The 27,324-nt window shown below is 42.4% G+C and overlaps 1 protein-coding gene across 1 annotated transcript in view; it reads right to left on the minus strand.

Annotated features, from left to right (window-relative positions):
• Positions 1–2,292: 2,292 nt before the first annotated feature.
• LOC109864801 (polycomb group RING finger protein 3) overlaps positions 2,293–27,324 on the minus strand; it is a 44,419-nt gene continuing 19,387 nt past the window's right edge. Inside the window, exons 2-10 of the mRNA XM_020452755.2 lie at positions 27,078–27,183; positions 25,162–25,279; positions 24,567–24,663; positions 20,430–20,485; positions 19,968–20,075; positions 16,137–16,225; positions 10,803–10,940; positions 8,783–8,863; positions 2,293–7,460 (exon numbers count right to left, since the gene is read on the minus strand). Of these exons, the coding sequence (XP_020308344.1) occupies positions 7,413–7,460; positions 8,783–8,863; positions 10,803–10,940; positions 16,137–16,225; positions 19,968–20,075; positions 20,430–20,485; positions 24,567–24,663; positions 25,162–25,279; positions 27,078–27,092 (750 nt within the window). The 5' untranslated portion in view covers positions 27,093–27,183 and the 3' untranslated portion in view covers positions 2,293–7,412. The remainder of the gene's footprint in view (positions 7,461–8,782; positions 8,864–10,802; positions 10,941–16,136; positions 16,226–19,967; positions 20,076–20,429; positions 20,486–24,566; positions 24,664–25,161; positions 25,280–27,077; positions 27,184–27,324) is intronic.

Raw genomic sequence — 27,324 nt, forward strand, 5'->3', positions numbered from 1 at the left:
ACAACAACATAGCATGGTATCAACACAACATGGTAGCAGCACAAAACATGGTACAAACATTATTGGGCACAGACAACAGCACAAAGGGTAAGAAGATAGAGACAGTAATACATCACACAAAGCAGCCACAGCTGTCAGTAAGAGTGTCCATGATTGAGTCTTTGAATGAAAATATTGAGATAAAACTGTCCAGTTTGAGTGTTTGTTGCAGCTCGTTCCAATCGCTAGCTGCAGCGAACTGAAAAGAGGAGCGACTCAGGGATGTGTGTGCTTTGGGGACCTTTAACAGAATGTGACTGGCAGAACGGATGTTGTATGTGGAGGATGAGGGCTGCAGTAGATATCTCAGATAGGGGGGAGTGAGGCCTAAGAGGGTTTTATAAATAAGCATCAACCAGTGGGTCTTGTGATGGGTATACAGAGATTACCAGTTTACAGAGGATTATAGAGTGCAGTGATGTGTCCTATAAGGAGCATTGGTGGCAAATTGGATGGCTGAAGGGTAATAAACATCTAGCCGTTCGAGACCACCCTTACTTGCCGATATATAAAATATGTCTCCGTAATCTAGCATGGGTAGGATGGTCATCTGAATCAGGGTTAGTTTGGCAACTGGGGTTGAAAGAGGAGTGATTACGATAGAGGAAACCAAGTCTAGATTGAACTTTAGCCTGCAGCTTTGATATGTGCTGAGAGAAGGACAGTGCACTGTCTTCCTGCCATCTAGGATCTATATACTAGGCGGTGACAGAGGAAGACCCAAAAAGACTTCAGTTACCCAAGTCAGACTGTTATCTCTGAACAATCAATAAATTGACCACCCTAACTATTTGCATTGACGACCCCCCCCCCCCCCCCTCTTTGTTCTTCCACTGCTGCTACTCGCTGTTTATTATCTTTGCATAGTCACTTCACCCCTACCTACATGTACAACTAACCTGACTAACCTGTACCCCTGCACATTGAGTCAGTACCGGAACCCTCTGTAAATAGCCTCATTATTGTTTGTTTTTTAATAACTTTTTTAAAGTTTAGTTTACTTTGTGAATATTTTCTTAACTCTATTTAGCGCATGTGACAAATACAATTTGATTTGATTTTGATACAGTAATTGCAGAGAACAGCAAGTTAAACATGTAACCCAAGTTACCCTCTGTATGTCAAAAGAAACACCTACTGACAGCTTGGAATTCAATTGTATTGGAAATCTGTGAGAGTGGAGACCAGCACCCATCACCGTAGCCTCAGAGAAGAAACACAGAAATACAGTGATAACCTGCAGCACGGGATGGTCTCGGAGGGAATAGTAGATATGTTGACTGAGATTTATGAGAGGTGTATGAGACTCTGATAAACTGTTTCTTCCCGCCAGTCCAGAGGTGTATGAAGTGTTGCTGCCGGTTGGTGTGAGTGTTGACAGCCATTCCCGCAGGGAGACGTACGCCCGGGGCACTGAAGATGATCCACACATCCCCTTGGTGTTTTTACCCAGAGTTCACCAGGACTGACACTGAACACAGATTTACATCCAGCACATAGTTTTGCACATCTCTTCTGTCACCACCACATAGAACGTAAAGCTTCCTTCACCAATGTGCTATTTTTTACTGGGTTTGGACACATTACATAATATATACTCAATGTATCTATTATACACAATCTATCATACACAATACATTCCATAAGTTGTGAAGAAGGGGATGAGGATAGGCTGATTGAGGAAGTTGCTTATGGCAACCAGTTACTGTTGGTGGTGAACAATTGCATGACCATATGACAGGGCCAACAGAGATGTGAGAATACTAACTGCACACAGACGCTGTATTCACGTTAGCATTCTAACGTGATTGCGCATGAGGCAAGACAGCATCTCCTTCACATAATAACGGTGAAATGGATATTGTGCAAGAGAATCGTACACATTTGTTCTGTTCCGTTTAATTATTTTAGTCAGTAGTCATTAGCAGTCAAGTAAGGAAACACTCCCCAAAGCATCCCTTACCAATTGGGAAACACATAAGCCATATGCCCATCCTTAGAACACTGACACTTCCACTTGCAACGATGTGCTTTGTTTTTTCTTCAGCGGTTCATTAGATCCCAGCGGTTACAGTATGTCTAGATAAAATGGGCAGATGTGAAATGAGACGGGGCATAACAATGTTATTGGATCATTAACCAAGTCCACACTGAAAAGACTTGTCTGCAGACTCTGGATTCCCAAGTCTTGGGTGTGAGTGTGATTGGTGTCAGCATTTAGTACAGATCTCTAAAGACACTCACGGCGTTACAGACACTTTTAAAGGCATTTATTGATGAAATACACACTAGTTTTCAACAACAAAAAAGCGTCCTTAATATTGTGTGTAGGAAATTCCAGCCCAGTTCTCTACCCAAAACTCCTTTAATGTAGCAATGAAAACCAGTTTATTACATGTGCAAGAATCATAATTCAAAAAAGAGGACAAGCACAAAAGACACCTGAATAAGTGCCTGTGTTTAACCCAGAAACACAACTGTGGAAATGTCTGTCACAGAGACAACGGCAAAACAAGAGAAACAAGACCAAAACTAAATCCAGCCATTTCATATCCGGGTGCATTAGTGTAGTCTGAGATTCCTGGTCACCCCCAAGACCAGGAAGGCATTTTTGTGACCTGAGGAATTGACTGGAAAGCAAAACAAAACAAAGTAAAATTGAGTTTTTACGCTGAAGCCTGGAACCATCTGAGAAACTTATATTGCGTATATAACCACATTGCCAGATTTACATTTGTTTTTCTTTTACCCAAAAAGGAGCACAGCTTGTATTGGTCGTTTACAGAGAGCATTGCGCAGAGGTGATCACTTAGAATAATACAAAAGAGGGAGGACAGTTACAAATTCATAATTTAAGCCGTACAATATTATGCATGAGTCTTGTATGTTTTAAACAAACAAAAAGGTCAATCATGAACACGGGGAAGGATATCAAATCTCTTGACATTTTTCAAAAACAAATAAGCTACTGTAAGAGTCATAACTTTACAGTACAAATAAATAATAATTATAATACAAAATTCGGACAGATTTATATCGATGACGACCACATTTATGGCTCATGAGGGCCTGCCACTGTGAAGGTTGGTAACTGTGGGCTTACTTCCCTACGCGTTGAGGGAAAATATGACTGTAACTCGTTAGTCTATATCGAACCAACATTTATCTGGCTAATTAACTCGCGTTGACATCCAGACCACATCCCGTTCCTCTTTCTCAGTCTAGGGTCCTAGTTGCAGGGGATAATTTGACGCCTTTGAAATGGACAATTGAAATGGAAATCTCATGTTGAAGTGAAAGCCCATTCCAGACAGTTGCCCCTCAATTGGCACCACCTGTGAGACTGTGATTCACTCCACTTAGGCATAGCACCGTCAAGAGCCAAGCTGCCTTTCTGAGTTAGTGCAGTGGTGCGGTGCCACCCCGGCCCGACAATCTGTATTTTTTGAGTGTTTCATCCAGACTAGCCGTCTGAGTGACCCCAGTCACACGTACCTGGTCGCCTGGGTGATTACAGAGCTTTACAGGAGAGCTCAGGGGGCCAGAGTAAAAAAGAGCCATCACACTCAGAGTGAAGACTGTTATTACAGGAACAAGCACGGACATTTTGAGACCACCTGGAATACTTTGATGTCTATCCAGGGTATCCGGTCTAAAATGACTGCCACTGTTAAGACTTATCGCTCTTTAAAAAAACACTGTGTTAAAAGCCTCCTCATGTAGCATGTCTAGTTCTGGTCTTCATAAGTGGCATTATGACAACTCAATTCGCTGGTAGTCAATAAGGCAATTAGACTATTTATCAGTTCCTTATAGCTCGCCCCAACCGCAGTGTGGATAATTCGGAGATAACAAGAAATTAGAAAACAGGAGTTTATGAGTTGAGGCCGTGGTTTCCACACTGGCAGCGGTTCAGTCTGGATCCAACCCCGGTCTGCAGTGAACACTGTGGGGAAGCCTGTAAGCCTCTTAGCCTGGCTGTCAAGTGAAGCAGCACTGATGTCTCAATGTTGGGCTGATAAAAGCGTGAAGATCGATCCAATCCACTGCTTCGGAGGTGGAACCTGCCCGCACGTTACTCCACACACCTCTCAGGCATACTATTATGGTCTCCTGGGTATGAGTTAACTTTGGAAACATTCAAACAACAATACCTCTGCCTACTTTCCTGGCACTGAATGCACCCGACCAATGCCTAAAAACTGCTAGAAGTCATAAAAGTGTAGTGAGTGATAAAGAAAACCAACTGTGGAATGAGCTTTCTGTACCAATTACAGAGAGAAGAATGAACAACTACAGCTAGGACTGGAATCCCCATGCTTTTAACTGAGGTTACTGTGGCTCGCATGAAAATACCCCAAAATAAATACACTCTCTCTCTGAAGCTGAATGATTTGGGTTTATAGCTACCCCAGCTTTTCTGTATTTTCAATAACACTCCTTCACGGTCCACAACTTTATTGACCATTCTCTCTGTTCCATTTCCAGAGCAAGCCTGGACCGTGGGGAAAAGCAAACAAACAAATCAACAAGAAAAAGCCAGCACATTTTTCCTCTGCACAGAGAGAGCGAGAGAGACAGTTGTGACAAGAAAAGACAGGGCTCTGGCACGTAGGCACTAGGCAGGTCGTCACGAAGCCCGACTAGTGAGTGACTGAACTACTATCATCACTCGGAATCCACTGCACTCATTTTAACCCTCTGAAGCTGATCTGCACAAGATTGAGTTAGAGAAAAGAGGTTAGCACCATACTCAGCTCCAAGAAGAGAGAAAAGATACGCAAGCACCAGCCTTCAAGGTGGCAAAGCCCCCAAAACAAGACCCCCTCGCCGCCCCCATTCTGTCCCAGAGATCACATCACAGGGATCCTGAACAGTACTCACGTGCATACAAAACAAGTTGAGAAAAGAAGATCTGAGTCTCATAACAACACCATGTAACATGCCTTTGTTCCAATTATACCAGTTCTTAAAGGAAAACTCAACCCGAAAACTCTGCATCACACGGGGGATGATTTATGTCATTTTTAAGTTACATATCTTGAAAACTTGAGTGCCGACAAGCAAAGCATTTTTGGGACTATATCAACAATGGACTAATGAAACAAACACCAAACGACGATATTGGGGTGGAATTCTCCTTTAAGAAGCCATAGATAATGCTGCGAAATAGTGACTACATCGTTTTTCTCTGGTAGCTTTTTTGCAATACGTAATGATTCCATGGCTATTTAGAGGGCGTACCGGCTAATATGCTGTTCAAACAAAGCTAATGTACATGTATGGGGCCTGCAACACAAAATGGATATGTCATTCACACTAGAGACAAGGGGTCAATAACGACAAATAATACATGATTAATACATGATTCGGCTCTTGGATGGGGTAAGCTGGGGTAAGCTAAGGTCAAAGGCTGAAGGTAGTGATAAAAACAAGAAATGAGTCAGACAGAACTTATGCATATTGTGTTGCCATATGCATAACAAATATATTTCACACTATAAGACATCACAACAAATACCAAGGTGACCTGTATAGTCAAAGTATGGAAATGATTTTTTTTAAACAAAATACTTATAGCAATATATTTATGCATTTACTGATGGGGGGGGGACGGGACTGTTAACCAAATACATTTTGGTTAAGCTGGATTCCGTAGAGACCTGTATGAAAGTCTTTTTTACATAGTATGCACCTGTAGAAACGTATTTGGACTGTGTACAAGACCGACAGCTTTCCTTGCATAAACACAAGGAGGGGAACGAACAATTATTGACAGAAATATTGACAGTGCAGTGAGGTAATGCTATGTGAGGTCTGAAATGTTATTTTAGGGTCCAGTTCAAGGAAAGGATATTTCAGTTGCACTGACGAAAAAGGTGGCCGTGACTATGAATTAAGACTGTTCCAGTCCCTCCGTGCCTTGGTTCCCGTAATACACAGTTAAGCCATTCAGCTCTGAAGTACTTTCTCCCCAAACTCTCATTAGATACACTCAAATAAGCACTCAAATTAGAGCCACCTCCCAAAGGTCAAAAAGTAGATTTTGATAATATCATATTAAAAAAATGAATTTATTTCATATGCTCAAAAGAGTATTACTCTTCAATATCTGAGTGTGCTTCTTTAACATAATGAAGAAACTCGAAGCTCTTGTGATATTAATAACATCTCAATTTCATATTTGACTATCTGTTTCAAACAGCTCTCTATCTCAGGTCACATACTGCTGTGAAATAGATGATATCTCAGCGACTTTCATATAGCTCACCACGTGGAAATACAAGGGGACGTCAAGGGGTTTTTCAAGCCTTTGGCACTAAAGGTAGCGATGAGATAGGGACAGAAGAAGGGATGCCCTGCTGCGCTGTACATAAAGATCACCCAGTGGAATACATTCTACTAAGGAGTAGGACGCTATAATGCTATCAGAAGCTGGCTGCTTTTGTAGACGGTCTCAAATTCATATATTGCTCATACGGCAATGCAACGTCATTTCAGACCCTTTTCTTCTTCTTTTTTTTTTACACGGCAGAAGATTTGATATATTTATTTTGTTTCTCTCTCAGACAACTATCGGATGCCCTTCTATATACCGACAAGAAGTCTTCTCTGCATTAAAACTCTAACGTACCCTCCAATGCTACATTCGAGTAGCCCAACAATATAGCACTTCTGGAACTTTTCCTAACAGTCTAAAGTCTCTCTCCTACTCCTTTCAATCTCTCTCATAATGACATTTTATGTACAATATTGTTATATAGAACATAAATTACTACACACTTGTTTTTGCCTATTCACAATCAACGTTCAGCAAATCCCCGAAGCAAATTAAAAATCAAATAAAAAAAATCAGAGGACAATTCAACAACTCAATAAACAGCTTAGAAACAGTCTTATCATGTAACGTTATATACTTTCTGTGCTCCCAAGACTCACTGACTTTAACCTGAAAAAGAAAACGAATGGTTAAAAATCCTCGTCCTCCCCTTTTTTATCAGTTAATGAATGTCCGAGGAGTGAAGTCTGTAGAAAACAAAAAAGACGGTAGAACGATCACCCGACATCTTGTTCATGTGTAAACAGAGCACCAGTAGTGTCTTGGTTCCATGTCTCTCACCTGTACAAAAGTATAAATATATGCTTTTTCTCTCTAATTTTTCACATATCTAGGACGTATAGTGGACAAAAAAAAGGTTGTTTTTGATCCAAACCCGCCAGTGGTGCAGTATCTGTGCTGGGGTTCTTTGTTTGCTGGCTTGTGTGTACTTTTGCTCTGGTGTGTTGGTGTTGGGGTTGGGGTTGATCGTCTCTGCATAAATAGTACGTTGCACAGTCCTGGGCCACTGGGCCAAAACAACCGTTCTGTCCGACTACAGCAAATCCATTTTGGGCCTGTAATGCAGCAGGAGGGGGGATTTCTGGAATACAAACATAACAAATGACAGAGAAAGACTGACTGAAAACCATGCAGCTGGCATAATGTACTTCTAAACAAATGGATAGGCTACTACTTTGTTTCTATCCTTTCTTAGCCTCTAGTATACGTCACCTGGATTTAAAATGACCAGCTTGGATCGTAACATACACTTCACTTTATCTTGGGGTTTTATGTCATCGTAGCAATTCGTGAGAGAAAGGGTCTCAAAATAGTTTCCGGAGAACAAGCAGTTTTCTTAACTGAGACCCCTGTGTGTAGTGATGGGAAAAGCGAGGCTTTCTCTGTCTTTGGGGCTTTCCCCAAATTGTGCCAGAAAACGGTTAATGACTCGGAGCTATTAACACGATCACCTGGTTAGCAATGACAAAGCAGCATGTGACGTTCATATGGATGTCTTTTCCAGAACATTAATCAAACCTCCGTGGCGCAGCGGTTAGTTGTGGGTGTTAACACCCTACACTTTTAGAGAAAAACTCAAATGGATCTTCTGCTGTCCCCATAGGTGAACCCTTTTGGGGTTCTACTGGAAACCTCGAAGGGTTATCCTATGGGGACAACCGAAGAACCATTTTGCAACCATTTTCCCTAAGAGTGTACAATCAGCTACCATTACAAGTTCGCACCTTCCATCATGGGTCCCATTTTTGCTGTGAATCCCTTTTTATGCTGTCAAAAATGGTGAATATATGGCATTATTTCGGATGCTATAGACAGAAGCTTATTCTACACTAAATAAAACAAATTGTTTGAACAACAATGTGCAAAAAGCATGGTGTTGCATCATTTTTTTTGTAAATAATATGTCTCCGCTGGGGTTCGACCCCATTCCCTGTCATCAGTGAGTGTTCTGGTCCCAGAGACCATGACTCCACATGCTGAGCTGCTCAGGTGACTCGACAAGAAGAAAATCCTAACTACATTGTAGGCCTAAGTACGGTGTCCAGTAGAGGTCGGTGTTTTAAAGCAACTTGGAATCGAAGATAGCACTGGAACCACAGCAAAAATCTGTGGCATTTTGCAACACACGGTTTGAAAAACCACGTGATCAAACAAAGCTTCGGGTGCCATTGATCATGTGATAATGTTACTTTGAAACGGGCGTCGGTACATTGTGTCAGATCAGTAGTGCTTTGAAAACGGAATCGGAGCACCGGTGCTCCGGGATCAAATGTTCCATCGCTACCTGTCTGCACAGCTTTTCAGCATGCATATCTGTGGATGATCTATGCAGAGTACATACATTCAACAGAACCTGAAAAGCAATATTAAAATGTCAGGAGACTTATATTAAGAAAGTATTACCTTAAATCTCCATCTCGTCACGACAACGAATTTCAAAGTGTGGTCCTTCCCCAAGATTTCTTCATTGCATAAAATGTCCAGCTGTGTGAATGGGAGATATAAGAAGGCCACATGTATTACCATTTTACTGGAAGGAAAATCCCCTGCAGGGCATGCAGAGAGTAAATCCCTCTTAAGCTAGGGGTGTTTAATGCTGTGACAACAACCCGCATGACCAGAAACATGCTCTGCTATGATAACAGTTCATACGTTGTCCTTCTGAATCGGGCTTGTGTCTCCCATTGCCATGGAATTCTAAAATGAACCCTCCAAACACCGCAGCTTTCCTTTTCCTCTCACTTTCACTTTCAGCGTCAAACCATCTCCGTTTCTTGGAGAGGAAAGAAAGATGGCACCGTATATTTGACGGTGGGCCCGTAGCACCTTGCGCATGGAGGGCTTTTGGAAAAGCACAAAAAGCGTATTTGTAGACAACACGAATCAAATGCCGCCTTGCCAATCCACTCCTCCTCCTTGGATTAAAGTTTGATATTCTGTGAGGCGGCTGGCCGCATTTGCATTCGGCCAATCAATACTCTCCCTAACACAGACGCTGAGGGGCTAAGTGGAAAGGGAGAGAGGAGAGGAAGCCAGTGTGAAGCAGCACTGCCATAGCAGCACCTACTGGTAGCTGGCTGTTCCTTCTTTTTATGTTTTTTTTCCCTTTTTGTCCCCAATTTCAAGGTATCCAATTAAGTATCCAATTGGTAGTTACAGTCTTGTCTCATCTCTGCAACTCCCATACGGACTCGGGAGAGACAAAGTTCGAGAGCCGTGCGTCCTCCGAAACACAACCCAACCAAGCCGCAGTGCTTCTTGACACAATGCCCATTTAACCTGGAAGCCAGCCACACCAATGTGTCGGAGGAAACACCGTACACCTGGCAACCATGTCAGCGTGCACTGCGACCGGCCCACCACAGGAGTTGCTGGTGCGCGATGGGACAAGGACATCCCTGCCGGCCAAACCCTCCCTAACCCGGATGACGCTGGGCCAATTGTGCACCGCCTCGTGGGTCTCCCGATGTTTCTTCCTTGCTGTTTTTGCCTTGGTGCCAGTTTAAAACCGTCTTGCCACATCAAGACATACAGAAATAATAGACAGCGTGTATTCGAGTAGTGATTCAATTATTGATATTATCATAATATGAAAGAATGGGCACAATATCCAAAGATGTGTTTGGGGCCTGGGAGACATGGCAACAAGTTCGAAAACTTATAAGAAAAAATTAATAAATTATAAGACACATGGTGTGAATGACGCAACGCATTCAGCTCATGTGGGCTGCTGAAATATCAAGATGGATGCCACAATTATCTTACAGCTATACCAATATAACCCATGGGAAAGTGATGCGCTGTGCTTTGACACAGCGGGGGCTGTTGACGCACACTTCCGCTGTGTGTTTGCCGTTGAAAATAGATTTGGTTGGAACAATGACTCTTAATATTCAATAGACAACAATAGAGCAGCCGACAGCTGTATTGCGCTACGGACGCTGGTGATGGAAGCGGTGAAGACCACCCACACACACTCACACACATCTTCATGACAGACAGATACCAGAGAGAAAAGGCTAATTGAACACCCAGGATCTCCCCCATACAGTTATGACAGGCAACTCACAACGACATGACAGAATGCAAATTATATTACAAGAGCTTATTTCCCCCAGAACATATGGTGAATGGTAAACGTTTTGTGAAAAATAATGACAGCAGAGAGGCTTTGATAGTGTTTGTGATGGTGCATACAGATTCACTGCCTTCAGAAGAACAAGAATGCCTTGTTAAAAGTGATCACCTTTCAGTTTAAAGTGCATGGGAAGGGCTTAAAGAGTCAGCTAGTCAAAACCACATCTTGGGGCCTCCTTAAAAATAGGTCCTTTATCACTGAACAAATGTTACAGAGTCCAGGTCAGTATCAGCAGGTAAACCAGGAAAAATCCCCCCCCCCCCCCATAAAGTGTGTTCGACGTACCTCATTAAACGATGTCAGGTTAAGCTTTTTGGCGATGAATTTCTTGAGGTGAAGGACCGTGGCTTGAGCCGAGCAGCGGATCCACTTGCGCTTCAGGTCGCGGAGCTTGCTGCTGTTGCACTCCAAACAGATGCTGACCTGCAGGAGGGAAGACAAACTACAAAATGACTGAGGTGGGACTTGAATTTTCCTTTCAGGCGTCTCAGTACAGTCATGAAGGCAGACCAGATGACTTATCTTAACTCTCCTGTGCTGAAAATACAGTGCATCAACCACTTTCCATCCTACGTTTAAAATACCATTCCACATGAGACTTGCCATCCAAATGGAATAGGTATCGTTCGTGGTGACTCTGTGCCATGTCATTGTCTCAGTACACCAGGAGATGGAGAGTGGCACACTTTTGGAGCATGGCAAAACGAAGATGGAGCCGCAGGTGGCTTGGCAAGGCTGTGCCTGAAAGAGTCATGTTGCATTACCAGCAACAGGCCTCTTCCTCAGATTGCCATACAGGCACAGGCAAAGTGCCCTGGTAAAATGGCTTTCTCCTGCCATTTTCAGGTGATTTCTTGGGATCCGGGGATGGAGTAATAGAAACAGGGTATTAACGCCACCATCTTTCTCCCTCAAACATCAAGAGATCCAGAAACAAATAAGCCTCTCCAGAGTTATGCTTTAACATGAAAATCATCTCAACTTGTAAATAAATACTCAGCAGCCATGTAACGTATCGAAAGCAAAGACTGCTGTAAAGTGTATAGACTGCTGTAAAGTGTAAAGACTGCTGTAAAGTGTAAAGACTGCTGTGATGTGTAAAGACTGCTGTAAAGTGTAAAGACTGCTGTAAAGTGTAAAGGCTGCTGTAAAGTGTAAAGACTGCTGTAACGTGTAAAGGCTGCTGTAAAGTGTAAAGACTGCTGTAAAGTGTAAAGGCTGCTGTAAAGTGTAAAGGCTGCTGTAAAGTGTAAAGACTGCTGTAAAGTGTAAAGACTGCTGTAAAGTGTAAAGGCTGCTGTAAAGTGTAAAGACTGCTGTAAAGTGTAAAGGCTGCTGTAAAGTGTAATGACTGCTGTAAAGTGTAAAGGCTGCTGTAAAGTGTAAAGACTGCTGTAAAGTGTAAAGACTGCTGTAAAGTGTAAAGACTGTTGTAAAGTGTAAAGGCTGCTGTAAAGTGTAAAGACAGCTGTAAAGTGTAAAGGCTGCTGTAAAGTGTAAAGACTGCTGTAAAGTGTAAAGACTGCTGTAAAATGTAAAGACTGTTGTAAAGTGTAAAGGCTGCTGTAAAGTGTAAAGACTGCTGTAAAGTGTAAAGGCTGCTGTAAAGTGTAAAGACTGCTGTGATGTGTAAAGACTGCTGTAAAGTGTAAAGACTGCTGTAAAGTGTAAAGGCTGCTGTAAAGTGTAAAGACTGCTGTAAAGTGTAAAGACTGCTGTAAAGTGTAAAGGCTGCTGTAAAGTGTAAAGACTGCTGTAAAGTGTAAAGACTGCTGTAAAGTGTAAAGACTGCTGTAAAGTGTAAAGGCTGCTGTAAAGTGTAAAGACTGCTGTAAAGTGTAAAGGCTGCTGTAAAGTGTAATGACTGCTGTAAAGTGTAAAGGCTGCTGTAAAGTGTAAAGACTGCTGTAAAGTGTAAAGGCTGCTGTAAAGTGTAAAGACTGCTGTAAAGTGTAAAGACTGCTGTAAAGTGTAAAGACTGTTGTAAAGTGTAAAGGCTGCTGTAAAGTGTAAAGACTGCTGTGATGTGTAAAGACTGCTGTAAAGTGTAAAGACTGCTGTAAAGTGTAAAGGCTGCTGTAAAGTGTAAAGACTGCTGTAAAGTGTAAAGACTGCTGTAAAGTGTAAAGGCTGCTGTAAAGTGTAAAGACTGCTGTAAAGTGTAAAGACTGCTGTAAAGTGTAAAGACTGCTGTAAAGTGTAAAGGCTGCTGTAAAGTGTAAAGACTGCTGTAAAGTGTAAAGGCTGCTGTAAAGTGTAATGACTGCTGTAAAGTGTAAAGGCTGCTGTAAAGTGTAAAGACTGCTGTAAAGTGTAAAGGCTGCTGTAAAGTGTAAAGACTGCTGTAAAGTGTAAAGACTGCTGTAAAGTGTAAAGACTGTTGTAAAGTGTAAAGGCTGCTGTAAAGTGTAAAGACTGCTGTAAAGTGTAAAGGCTGCTGTAAAGTGTAAAGACTGCTGTAAAGTGTAAAGACTGTTGTAAAGTGTAAAGGCTGCTGTAAAGTGTAAAGACTGCTGTAAAGTGTAAAGGCTGCTGTAAAGTGTAAAGACTGCTGTGATGTGTAAAGACTGCTGTAAAGTGTAAAGACTGCTGTAAAGTGTAAAGGCTGCTGTAAAGTGTAAAGACTGCTGTAAAGTGTAAAGACTGCTGTAAAGTGTAAAGGCTGCTGTAAAGTGTAAAGACTGCTGTAAAGTGTAAATGGCTGGTTTTCAATGGAACAAGCAATGAAGGAAATGTTATAATGCAAATGAAGGCTTCGCATTGAGAGAGTGGGAGACAGAGTTAATGGTAGTTCAGCAGCAGTCTTCGGGGCCATTACATTAGTGGAATCATTAGGGAACTGCCAAGCTGGTATGACTCGCAGCAAATTCACAGATATGACTGATGCAATAGCCCAGCATATTGAGTAAAGGAAGGTCTTTGGAGCAGCAGAGCACACCTTTTCTCTCTTCTTTTGAGCTGTGTAATGAACAGCAGACGACATCAAACGTTTAAGGAGAAAACGTGAAATGACTTTATAGATTCAATGACTAGAGATTTAAATATTTAAATATAGTTATGTCCATATTCAGCAGCCCAAAATCACCATCCTGGAGTTAGATAGCATGGTGTCAGTCATTATAGTTTAAAAATGACTTTTTTTGATCACATAACAGATCAGAGTCCTTGTATCTTTTTTTATCGGGAGCTCATTTCCCTTGAAAATAACTGACACCAAATACACTCTCTCCATTGTCTGGAAATCCTGGATGTGCAAATTCAATTGTTTGTGCCTCGGCCAGATGTGAGCAGACATGGCTCTGATTCATTTTCCTTTCGTGGTTCTTCTTCCTTTCAGTTTCAGTATTGTGCTGCTCTCATTAGCCTGCCTTGGCTTCCCTTCACACCCCAAGGTCAACCTTTAGAAGGTCAGCCAGCAGACATGGCGGGAGAAGTCCAAACCCAGCCATGCATGGCCCTCTCCTGCTGTTATTACTACTACCAACTAGAGTTGAGCTGCTGTTGTAAAACCTCACTTAAAAGAAAAGGTAGTTATCGTCCTCTCTGTCCTCTTTCCTTCTGTTCTCTTTTCTGTTATCACTCCTTTCTGTACCACCTCTCTCCTCTCTGTCCTCTTTCCTGTTATCAACCCTTTCTGTACCACCTCTCTCCTCTCTGTCCTCTTTCCTGTTATCAACCCTTTCTGTACCACCTCTCTCCTCTCTGTCCTCTTTCCTGTTATCAACCCTTTCTGTACCACCTCTCTCCTCTCTGTCCTCTTTCCTGTTATCAACCCTTTCTGTACCACCTCTCTCCTCTCTGTCCTCTTTCCTGTTATCAACCCTTTCTGTACCACCTCTCTCCTCTCTGTCCTCTTTCCTTCTGTTCTCTTTCCTGTTATCAACCCTTTCTGTACGACCCCCCTCCTCTCTGTCCTCTTTTCTGTTATCAACCCTTTCTGTACGACCCCCCTCCTCTCTGTCCTCTTTCCTGTTATCAACCCTTTCTGTACCACCTCTCTCCTCTCTGTCCTCTTTCCTGTTATCAACCCTTTCTGTACCACCTCTCTCCTCTCTGTCCTCTTTCCTGTTATCAACCCTTTCTGTACCACCTCTCTCCTCTCTGTCCTCTTTCCTGTTATCAACCCTTTCTGTACCACCTCTCTCCTCTCTGTCCTCTTTCCTGTTATCAACCCTTTCTGTACCACCTCTCTCCTCTCTGTCCTCTTTCCTGTTATCAACCCTTTCTGTACGACCCCCCTCCTCTCTGTCCTCTTTCCTGTTATCAACCCTTTCTGTACGACCCCCCTCCTCTCTGTCCTCTTTCCTTCTCTTTTCTGTTATCAATCCCTTTCTGTACGACCCCCCTCCTCTCTGTCCTCTTTACTTCTCTTTTCTGTTATCAATCCCTTTCTGTACGACCTCCCTCCACTCTGTCCTCTGTCCTCTTTCCTTCTCTTTTCTGTTATCAATCCCTTTCTGTACGACCCCCCTCCTCTCTGTCCTCTTTCCTTCTGTCCTCTTTCCTGTTATCAACCCTTTCTGTACCACCTCTCTCCTCTCTGTCCTCTTTCCCTCTCTTTTCTGTTATCAATCCTTTCTGTACGACCTCCCTCCTCTCTGTCCTCTTTCCTTCTCTTTTCTGTTATCAATCCCTTTCTGTACGACCTCCCTCCTCTGTGTCCTCTCTTTCACTCTCCATTAACCTAATCTCCTGTCTCTCATTCCTCTCTTCACCTCCTTCCTTCCATCCTCTCTTTTTCACTCACGCCGTCTTTTCCCTCTCCTCCACAATTTCATAGCAGACTCTCTCATCCACAGTGACTTACAGACCTTCTATCTACCCTCCAAATATTTGTTTTCTTTTATCTCTTTTTCACATCCTCCCCTCAACTGTCTCCATTTCACCCTCTCCATCTCTCCTGTGTCTCACCTGACACTTGACAGCAGTTCACCCCTCCCTGTATTCTATCCACAGAGCCTAGCTACAGCTGCCCTATTAGCTATTCTTTCCACACTCCATTCCTCTGCTGAATACCAAAAGAGCGGGACCTTGGACCCCTGGTTCAATCTCCCAGCCAAGCGTAGACGACGTGCCGCTTGGCTGGGTGTGGACGGGCATATTTTCAAAAACTGACATGTTGCTCATTGCTCTGTAGGGACAATGGCTAAATGGTAAACAGCCAATCTCCTAAAGCTATACAGTCGTGACGAGTGTGCGACGGCTCCTTTATTGAAATGACTGTTTGTGGATACGACGGCGACATGCAGCTACAATAAAAGCCCTCTATGCATTATTGATATCATCCACAGGGCTGAGAAGTTACCTGAATACAAATGACATCAAGATGGAATTCATGTAAAACCGTTGCCCATTTTGAATGGGTTATCTGTATGTGTGTCATGCTGGGTTGTCTACTTGTAGATTTACGACTCAAAACAACCATAGGCCTAGCATGTTGTGAACTGATAATTACAAAAGATTACCTATTACCCAGGAGAATGTTGATTAGATTACACTTTACATTACGAGGCTCGTAATTTCATGCCATCCAGACATAGGAAATGAAAGATGAGCTTGGAGATGACTCCTTCCTGTCCTGCAGGAAATGAAGGGGGCATGTGGTGGAAGGGCACCTACCTGCTCGTCGCTGCGGTGATAATCGTTATCCTCCTCCGGTTTCTCCTCCTCCGTTTCCTTTTTGTCTGCGTTCTCTGTTTTCACCTCACCTGTTATCAACCAATGAGGGAAGTAACAGTTAGTGGTAATAGAGACTATTAAGCCAAAGTTCTTTCGTTTCTATTAAATTCATCATTTGGATGTTTCAACAAATTAACAAATGTAACTTCATCAAGCCATTGCGTTCTACAAAATGACCACAGACAGTTACGAGTGACCGACACTCAGAATCTTTGTTACCTTTAATCTTGTGGACAAGACATAATTGACTTTCATGCCTGCTCTCTTTGTTGGCTAAACACAAGCAACGCTCATTTGATGCCAGAAAATAGGGCATGCTTCTTTCTAATTAACTTAATGGCCTGTATTCAACTATAGTCTCCATTCATGCAGAAGCACATTTATTAGACAATTACGTGGCCCAAAGTGTCAAGCAGTTTACTTGACTTGTCCACCATCGAAGCATATCCCTCCATTACAGGACACCTATTAATCAAGGCAAACCGATTCATTCATTCACTAATTTGCCATTGTGCCAGGGGAGGGGAGCTAACATCAGACCTTTCTTTGGTTTAAATCGGCCTCAGGGAACCATTTGACCCTCTCCTCAAAAAGATGGAAGGAGATGGAGAGTTGGAGCTGGAGAAAGGTTATTGGAGAGTAAGGGCTGATAGTCACTGGCAACAGGAGGAGAGAAAAGAGTCTTCTCCACACACCGGGGTAGCTAAACTGGGGAACATAGTCTTGTTCAACAAAACATACTATTGTTGGCTACAGCGATTTGGGTCACTGTGATGGGAAACACCTTGGTAGAAAGGGCCATGACAATCTCCCAATCGGGGTCAATTGAGTCAGTGTCGTGACGGCAAAACGAGGGACGTTATCTGAGCTCCGTTGATTAGGTAGCCCCTTGTTTGTGGACAGCCCTTTTCTCCCTCTCTCTGATTGGCGATGTGACTGGGGCCCATCTTCTATTGTTCTCCCTTCGCTCTTCACAGCCCATCCCAAAGGGGATTGGCGGTAAGGCTTGAGATAATCTCAAGTGTAAACAGAGTGATTGCCGTTCAAGTGAGGGAAAATTGGATACGATTCACCTTCAGCCAATCTGAAAATAACTCAATGACACTAAGTATAAAGTGGACATTGTTTCCATTTTGGGAATAATTCTAGGAATAAGGCGATTGGACAGTGCTCTGATTGTAAACGCTGATATTATCGAGTCTTAAAGACAAGAAACTAGTGGGCTAATATGAATCCTACATGTGACAGAGAAACTGGTGGGCTAATCTGAGTACTACATGTCACAGAGAAACTGGTGGGCTAATCTGAGTACTACATGTCACAGAGAAACTAGTGGGCTAATCTGAGTACGACATGTCACAGAGAAACTGGTGTGCTAATCTGGGTACTACATGTCACAGAGAAACTGGTGGGCTAATCTGAGTACTACATATCACAGAGAAACTAGTGTGCTAATCTGAGTATGACATGTCACAGAGAAACTGGTGGGCTAATCTGAGTACTACATGTCACAGAGAAACTAGTGGGCTAATCTGAGTATGACATGTCACATAGAAACTGGTGGGCTAATCTGAGTACTACTACATGTCACAGTGAAACTAGTGGGCTAATCTGAGTACGACATGTCACAGAGAAACTGGTGGGCTAATCTGAGTACTACATATCACAGAGAAACTAGTGTGCTAATCTGAGTATGACATGTCACAGAGAAACTGGTGGGCTAATCTGAGTACTACATGTCACAGAGAAACTAGTGGGCTAATCTGAGTATGACATGTCACAGAGAAACTGGTGGGCTAATCTAAGTACTACATGTCACAGAGAAACTAGTGGCCTAATCTGAGTATGACATGTCACAGAGAAACTGGTGGGCTAATCTGAGTACTACATGTCACAGAGAAACTAGTGGGCTAATCTGAGTACGACATGTCACAGAGAAACTAGTGGGCTAATCTGAGTACGACATGTCACAGAGAAACTGGTGTGCTAATCTGAGTACTACATGTCACAGAGAAACTGGTGGGCTAATCTGAGTACGACATGTCACAGAGAAACTAGTGGGCTAATCTGAGTACGACATGTCACAGAGAAACTGGTGTGCTCATCTGGGTACTACATGTCACAGAGAAACTAGTGGGCTAATCTGAGTACGACATGTCACAGAGAAACTGGTGGGCTAATCTGAGTACTACATATCACAGAGAAACTAGTGTGCTAATCTGAGTATGACATGTCACAGAGAAACTGGTGGGCTAATCTGAGTACTACATGTCACAGAGAAACTAGTGGGCTAATCTGAGTATGACATGTCACAGAGAAACTGGTGGGCTAATCTAAGTACTACATGTCACAGAGAAACTAGTGGCCTAATCTGAGTATGACATGTCACAGAGAAACTGGTGGGCTAATCTGAGTACTACATGTCACAGAGAAACTAGTGGGCTAATCTGAGTACGACATGTCACAGAGAAACTAGTGGGCTAATCTGAGTACGACATGTCACAGAGAAACTGGTGTGCTAATCTGAGTACTACATGTCACAGAGAAACTGGTGGGCTAATCTGAGTACGACATGTCACAGAGAAACTAGTGGGCTAATCTGAGTACGACATGTCACAGAGAAACTGGTGTGCTCATCTGGGTACTACATGTCACAGAGAAACTAGTGGGCTAATCTGAGTACTACATGTCACATAGAAACTGGTGGGCTAATCTGAGTACTACTACATGTCACAGTGAAACTAGTGGGCTAATCTGAGTACGACATGTCACAGAAAAACTGGTGGGCTAATCTGAGTACTACATGTCACAGAGAAACTAGTGGGCTAATCTGAGTACTACATGTCACAGAGAAACTAGTGGGCTAATCTGAGTACGACATGTCACAGAGAAACTGGTGGGCTAATCTGAGTACTACATGTCACAGAGAAACTGGTGGGCTAATCTGAGTACTACATGTCACAGAGAAACGAGTGGGCTAATCTGAGTACGACATGTCACAGAGAATGTATTTTTCTCAGTGAATTAGCTTTTACATAACTTGTTGACCATCTAAAAAACATATTTGTCTTCACGGAGGATATTGTCGTGAAGAGTCGGCATGTGAAAGAGAAAGAGCGAGAGAGGAAGAAAGAAAGACGAAACGAGAGATAACAAGTAAGAGAAAGAGAACACAACAGTGAGACAAATAGACAGAACAAAAATATGACAGTGAAAGCCTTTTTGAGCCCTTGAAGTGAAGGTGCCATTATAGATGCATCCATTAGCACGTTCATGTCATTCCCCGCTTCGGGGTTTGGCTCTCAGGAAATCTGGGAGCAGGAGCTGCCGTCTGTCATTAGCCCACGAGCTCCACACTATCTCTGTTTTGCTGGGCAGTGAGTGCAGACAAGGGATTAATTTCTGCTAGGATTCTGTCAATGTAAGTGTGTTAGCCATGGCTCAGCCCAACCTACAGCGAAAGCGGGGGGGGGGGGGGGTAGCACGAGAGCAGTTCCACTTCCATTTGAGCGTTAATTACAAGAAATCAGAAAGGTTATTAAGCAAGCGATTAGGTCTGCTCTGTGACGACCCTCTGGGCACGCGTTTACAAAAACCCTCAGAGTCGGGCTGGGATGGAATGCGGCCGTGCATTACAGCCACCGCCACTTTCTCACACTGATTGGGTTGGGCTGAATCAAGAAACAAGGTGATACTAAGTGGTAGGAAAATAGAGGGCGGATATGATGAGATGTGTGTGCCTAGGTTCCGGAAAGGTGAGCTGGGCTGTACCATTGCGTTGAGGATCTAGATGTTTCATGCTGCACAGCTCTCCTTTGATGTCCCCGGGCACTTCCATTCCCAGCTTCTGATAGAAGTCTCTTTGTTTTTTTATCTCCGCTGCAGGAGTGGGGAGGAGGGAATGAGAGAGAGAGACACAAGGGAGAATTAAGGCCTTGCTTTGGCTGAAGGTGCCTGTCACTAGGGATTCTTTAAGTCTGATATGGAGCAGTATTTTTCTCATTACAGTCCCTCAGATACGTCAGTGAATGCACATGTCAAATCCTTGATAGATATTCCAGGGCTATGTGCTTTGGGATGTTAGTTATTCAGTAACTCCGCCTCAATCTCACGGTACAAACAGATTGTAAGGAAACAGGGTTGAGAGATGTGTATGGGCAGAGAATAATAGTGAAAGTTTAATGTTATTGGTGAAGGGACAAGGAAGAAGATAAGCCAATATGAGATAATTACCCTCTTGTAACCCCGGCACCAACTTGTAGACAATGTCTTGCATTGTCCGGTCATGGCTAGAGGAAAAGAGATGAAATCTAGAAATGAGAAATCTAACAATTTATACTGACAGTTTAAGATATGTTATACCCTGCTTACTCGGTCTTGTTCGGAAGCTTTTACTTTACTGTAACTGACGTTGACGAGACAGGTAAGATCATTGGATTTGTAAAAAGATTAAATACATAAATGCTGATCACACACACCTCCTAAATGTCAGCAGCATATGCTTGATGTGTGAACACCCTTTACCATGAAACAGCGAGAGTGACAGCTAAACTCAGAGCCTCAACCACTGCCCAGCACAGCAGTGACCATACTCTATTTCAAGAGCTGAAAAGCATTGTGACTAACAGGACCCAGTGGGGTGTGTTGTGATGGCACGAGGACCCTGGAAATATATGTGGTGTTCCTGCCGTCTGGAGTGAAGGTCATTCCATCTATTTGCTGCTCAGGACCACAATTAGCTGATTCTCTCCCCAAGGCCAGCGAGAGCCGACCCCTTACCACGGCGGTAGCCAAACTTTGACTCGCCTAAACACATCAAGGTGCGACAACTTTTTGACAGAACCCTTGGATGCACAGGGACGTGGGGGTGGATGGAGCTTCAATTACTTTTTCGCTTAAATATGCAATGTGCAAGATTTCCTAATGCTCGATGATGACACATACCCTTCATTTTTGGGAGAATATGACGTATCAGGAATGTTATATATATATATATATATATATATATATATATATATATATATATATATAATATATATATATATATATATATATATATATATATATATATATATATATATATACCGTACCAGTCAAAAGTGTGGACACACCTACTCATTCAAGGGTTTTTCCTTGGGTTTTTCCTTATTTGACTATTTTCTACATTGCAGAATAATAGTGAAGACATCTAAACTATGAAATAACACATATGGAATCATGTAGTAACCAAAAAAGTGTTAAAAAAATCTAAATATATTTTATATTTGAGATTCTTCAAAGTAGCCACCCTTCGCCTTGATGACAGCTTTGCACACTCTTGGCATTCTCTCAACCAGCTTCATGAGGTAGTCACCTGGAATGCATTTCAATTAACAGGTGTGCCTTGTTAAAAGTTCATTTGGGGGATTTCTTTCCTTCTTAACTCTTGATACTACCCATCCCGGGTCCGGGAGCATAATCATCAACTGACACTAATTAGCATAACGCAACGGACATAAATATTACTAGAAAATATTCCTATTCATGAAATCACAAGTGAAATATTTTGAAACACTTAGCCTTTTGTTAATCACCCTGTCATCTCAGATTTTGAAAATATGCTTTACAGCCAAAGCAAGACAAGCATTTGTGTAAGTTTATCGATAGCCTAGCATAGCATTATGACTAGCTAGCAGCAGGCAACCTGGTCACGAAAATCATAAAAGCAATCAAATTAAATAGTTTACCTTTGATGAGCTTCGGATGTTTTCACTCACGAGACTCCCAGTTAGATAGCAAATGTTCAATTTTTCCAAAAATATTATTTTGTAGGCGAAATAGCTCTGTTTGTTCTTCACGTTTGGCTGAGAAATTGACCGGAAATTTCCGGTCACTACAACGCCCAAAAATATTCCAAATTAGCTCCACAATATCGACAGAAACATGGCAAACGTTGTTTATAATCAATCCTCAAGGTGTTTTTCAAATATCTATTCGATAATATATCAACCGGGACTGGTGGCTTCTTAGTAGGAGAGAGAGAAACAATGGCCGCATTTGTCGTTTACGCACCAAACACTCTGAGAGACTTCAGCTGACCACTGACGCAATGTTGACGTTTAGGCTAATTTTTCTAAATAAAAGCCTGAAACTATGTATTGTGACATTAGACACATTAGGGAAGCCATAGAAAAAGGAACATGGTTGATATCTCATTCACTGCTCAATAGGGACGCATAGTAACGCAGAGCTTTCTAAATAAGAGTCTCTTCCTGATTGGATTTTTCTCAGGCTTTCGCCTGCAATATCAGTTCTGTTATACTCATAGACAATATTTTTACAGTTTTGGAAACTTTAGAGTGTTTATCCTAAGTTGTCAATTATATGCATATTCTACCATCTTGTCCTGACAAAATAGTTGTTTACTTTGGGGACGTTATTTTTCCAAAAATGAAAATAGTGCCCCTAGATTCAAGAGGTTAATGCGGTTGAGCCAACAGTTGTGTTGAGACAAGGTAGGGGGAATATACAGAAGATAGCCCTATTTGGTAAAAGACGAAGTCCATATTATGGAAAGAACAGCTCAAATATGCAAAGAGAAACAACTGTCAATCATTCATTTCAGACATGAAGGTCAGTGAATGCAGAACATTTCAAGAACTTTGAAAGTTTCTTCAAGTGCAGTCGCAAAAACCATCAGGCGCTATGATGAAACTGGCTCTCATGAGGACCGCCACAGGAAAGAAAGACCCAGAGTTACCTCTGCTGCAGAAGATAAGTTAATTAGAGTTAACTGCAACTCAGAATGCAGCCCAAATAAATGCTTCACAGAGTTCAAGTAACAGACACATCTCAACATCAACTGTTCAGAGGAGACTTCGTGAATCAGGCCTTCATGGTCGAATTGCTGCAAAGAAACCACTACTAAAGGACACAAATAAGAAGAGACTTACTTGGGCCAAGAAACACGAGCAATGGACATTAGACTGGTGGAAATCTGTCCTTTGGTCTGATGAGTCCAAATGTGAGATTTTTGGTTCCAACCGCCATGTCTTTGTAAGACGCAGAGTAGCTGAACGGATGATGGTGGTTCCCACCATGAAGCATGGAAGAGGAGGTGTGATGGTGTGGGGGTGCTTTGCTGGTGACACTGTCAGTGATTTATTTAGAATTGAAGGCACACTTAACCAGCATGGCTACCACAGCATTCTGCAGCGATACACCATCCAATCAACAGGACAATAACCCAAAACACACCTCCAGGCTGTGTAAGGGCTATTTGACCAAGAAGGAGAGTGATGGAGTGCTGCATCAGATGAGCTGGCCACCACAATCACCCAACCTCAACCCAATTTAGATGGTTTGGGTGAGTTGGACCGCAGAGTGAAGAAAAAGCAGCCAACAAGTGCTCAGCATATGTGGGAACTCCTTCAAGACTGTTGGTAAAGCATTCCTCATGAAGCTGGTTAAGAGCATGCCAAGAGTGTGCAAAGCTGTCATCAAGGCAAAGGGTGGCTACTTTGAAGAATCTCAAATGTAACATATATTTGGATTTGTTTAACACTTTTTTGGTTACTACATGATTCCATGTGTTATTTCGTAGTTTTGGTGTCTTCACTATTATTCTACAAGGTGTGTCCAAACCTTTGACTGGTATTATATATATATACACACACACACACACACACACACATATATATTAGCGTCGTACAACTGTATCAGTTCATCATAAGCCCAAAAGTATTTGCATGAAATATGGTTAGATTGCATGTGTTTTTATGCTCTCAGCACCAGTAGTAGTAGAAGTTGTTTTGATCTCTGCCTCTCACACCTAGTTTGAACCTGTTCCATGATTTGTGTTTAAAAAAAATAATGCACTGATGTATCTTTCACCTGTTTAAATGTTTGGCATTCATGAGCTTTTTATTTGAAACAAACAACTACTCCGAGATGGGCTTTCCATTAAAATAGGGGCATATGCCTAATGACTAAATAGCGGGTAGACATTTAAGCTGGCGAACATCCCAGTGGCCACAATACTAATTAGAACCTACTGCCCCAACACTGGACAACAGATGGACAACAGTCTCTTTAATGTGTGTGTGTGTGTGTGTGTGTGTGTGTGTGTGTGTGTGTGTGTGTGTGTGTGTGTGTGTGTGTGTGTGTGTGTGTGTGTGTGTGTGTGTGTGTGTGTGTGTGTGTGTGTGTGTGTATATATGCATGTATTCTGTTGTTGTGTGTTCCCCCTCCACTCCCCTCTCCTTTGACACTACATTGTTCATTGGACAGTGCTGCTGCCCCCTAGTGGTGAGTATCTGTGCCGCACACTGATGAAACCCAACACTGAGCGGGTAAGGGGAAAGTGGTTTAATGTCCAGGCTGCTCACTCACCCGATGTACTGCAGTGGATGGCTCTGGTGAATGACAATCCTGCACGTGGGACAGGTGTTGTTCTCCTCAAGGTACTTCACTAGACAGCTTCTGCAGACTGGAAGACACACAGAGAGACACGCCCCTTCCATGATCAGCATTATGGGTGCCTTGTTCTCCTATCTTTTTAGGTTCTAAAAAAGTGAAGCTTTTTGGAGAGAGAGATTTTTGGACAATGTGAGTCTCGTTGCTTCATGTCTGGGGGGGTTGAGAGAAAGTCATTTTCACCAGAGGATTATGATTAAAGCTATCTACTGTACACTCTACATTGACATTTGGTAAATGAAGACTTTCCACGTGTTGTACAATGGCTCCCTCTAGGGCATGACTGACCTACTACATTACTTGCGTTGCCACTGACATTCACGCAAATACATCTCTATCATTACTACAACTACTTTGTGGGGAGGTTTGCTTGATTGTTGTGATTACACTTTATTGTGACAACGAAAATGTATATTCTTGTATGAAACCTTATGCATGAAGCCCTCATAAAGATACAAGAGCAGTGTTACTATCTGAAGACTGTGTATGAGTTCCATCGGCAGGTACTCACAAGTGTGTAAGCACTCCGTGACAGTAGTGGCATCTATCAGGTACCCCTCACACAGGCGACAAGTGATGTGGGCATTGATGTCCCACAACTTGATCTTCCTGGTTAGCGTCTCAGGGTTCTGGGGAGAGGAAGGACATAAAAAAACATGCTGAGTCCAAACTCAAGTTGTTCTGTTTTGTTTATTTTGTACATTCTAGGGGTAACCTCCCAATTCAGTTTTGAAAAAAGACTAAAAGATAAAGACCTGTCAACTGCCCAACTCATTTGTTTCAAGGTCATGCAGAGTACTGCTTTGTACACAGTGCCTTCAGAAAGTATTCATACCCCTTGACTTAATCCCTAATTATGGTGTTATAGACTGAATTGTGTGTTCACACCCATCTACACACAATACCCCATCATGACAAAGTGAAAACAGGTTTTTAGAAAGCTTTGCAAATGTATTGAAAACTAAATACAGAAATATCTCATTTACATAAGTATTCACACCCCCGAGTCAATAACATCACCTTTGACAACGATTACAGCTGTGAGTCTTTCTGGGTGAGTCTCTAAGAGCTTTCCACACCAGGATTGTGCAACATTTGCACATGATTCTTTTTCCAATTCTTCAAGCTCTGTCAGAATGGTTGTTGATCATTGCCAGACAGTCATTTTCAAGTCTTGCCATAGACTTTCATGACAATTTAAGTCAAAACTGGAACTAGGTCACTCAGGAACATCAATGTAGTATTGGTAAACAACTGCAGTGTATATTTGGCCTTGTGTTTAAGGTTATTGTCCTGTTGAAAGGTGAATTTGTCTCCCAGTATCTGTTGGAAAGCAGACTTAACCAGGTTTTCCTCTAGGATTTTGCCTGCTTAGCTCTATTCGGTTTTCGTTTAATACAAAAAAAACTCCCTAGTCCTTGCCGATGATAAGCAAACCCATAACATGATGCAGCCACCACCATGCTTTTGCACATCTGTCTTATTGCAAACAGGATGCATGTATTGGAATATTTCAATTCTATACAGGCTTCCAACTTTTCACTCTGTCATTTAGCTTAGCATTGTGGAGTAACAACTGAGGTTGGATCAACAACATTGTATTCTCCTATCACAGCCATTAAACTCTGTAACTATTTTAAGGTCAACATTGGCTCATGGTGAAATCCCTGAGCGGTTTCCTTCCTCTCCGTCAACTGAGTTAGAAAGTACGGCTGTATCTTTGTTGTAACTGGGTGTATTGATACACCATCCAAAGTGTAATTAATAACTTCACCATGCTCAAAGGGATATTCAATATATGCTTTTTACATTTTTACCCATCTACCAATAGGGGCCCTTCTTTGTGAGACACTGGAAATCCTCCTTGTCCTTTGTGGTTGAATGTGGGTTTGAAATTCAGTGCTCGACTGAGGGACCTTACAGACAATTGTATGGGTGGGGTACAGAGATGATGTAGTCATTCAAAAATCATGTTAAACACTATTATTGCACACAGAGTGAGTCCATGTAATATTACGTGACTTGTTAAGCACATTTTAACTCCTGAACGTATTTAGACTTGCCATAACAAAGGAGTTGAATACTTATTGACTCAAGACATTTCAGCTTTTCATTTATTATTTATTTGTAAAAAATGTCTAAAAACATAATTGTACTGGGATATTATGGGCTATTGTTTGTAGGCCAGCGACAGAAAATCTCAATCTGTTTTAAATTCAGGCTGTAACAACAAAACGTGGAAAAGTCAAGGGGTGTGAACACTTACTCAAGGCACTGTCGAGAGAGAAAAACAGACAGACAGACAGAGACAGACAGGCAGGCAGGCAGGGAAACAAGCAGTCAGTCAGACAGACAGACAGACAGACAGAGGCAGAGTGAGGCCGAGACATGAAACTCCATTCATGGAGGGTGATTGTCTTGGCTTACCCCTAATGACGCCATGTGTTGACTGGGGATAATTTGGCAGAGCCACGTCTCTTCCTGCAGGCACGAGGTGGTGTTAGCTCCGCATCATGGATGCCCTTTCATGTGGCTAGGAGAGAACGCAGAAAGACAACAACACGGTTAGAATTCTTTGTGTTCTACAGCAGTGGTGGTTCCCACAATGTCCCGTGTACCATGGGATAAAACAATGTTTCTAGCCAAGGGTCCTCCAACTCCTATCCTGGAGAGC

The sequence above is a fragment of the Oncorhynchus kisutch genome, linkage group LG19, assembly GCF_002021735.2.
Source record: "Oncorhynchus kisutch isolate 150728-3 linkage group LG19, Okis_V2, whole genome shotgun sequence".
NCBI lineage: Eukaryota > Metazoa > Chordata > Actinopteri > Salmoniformes > Salmonidae > Oncorhynchus > Oncorhynchus kisutch.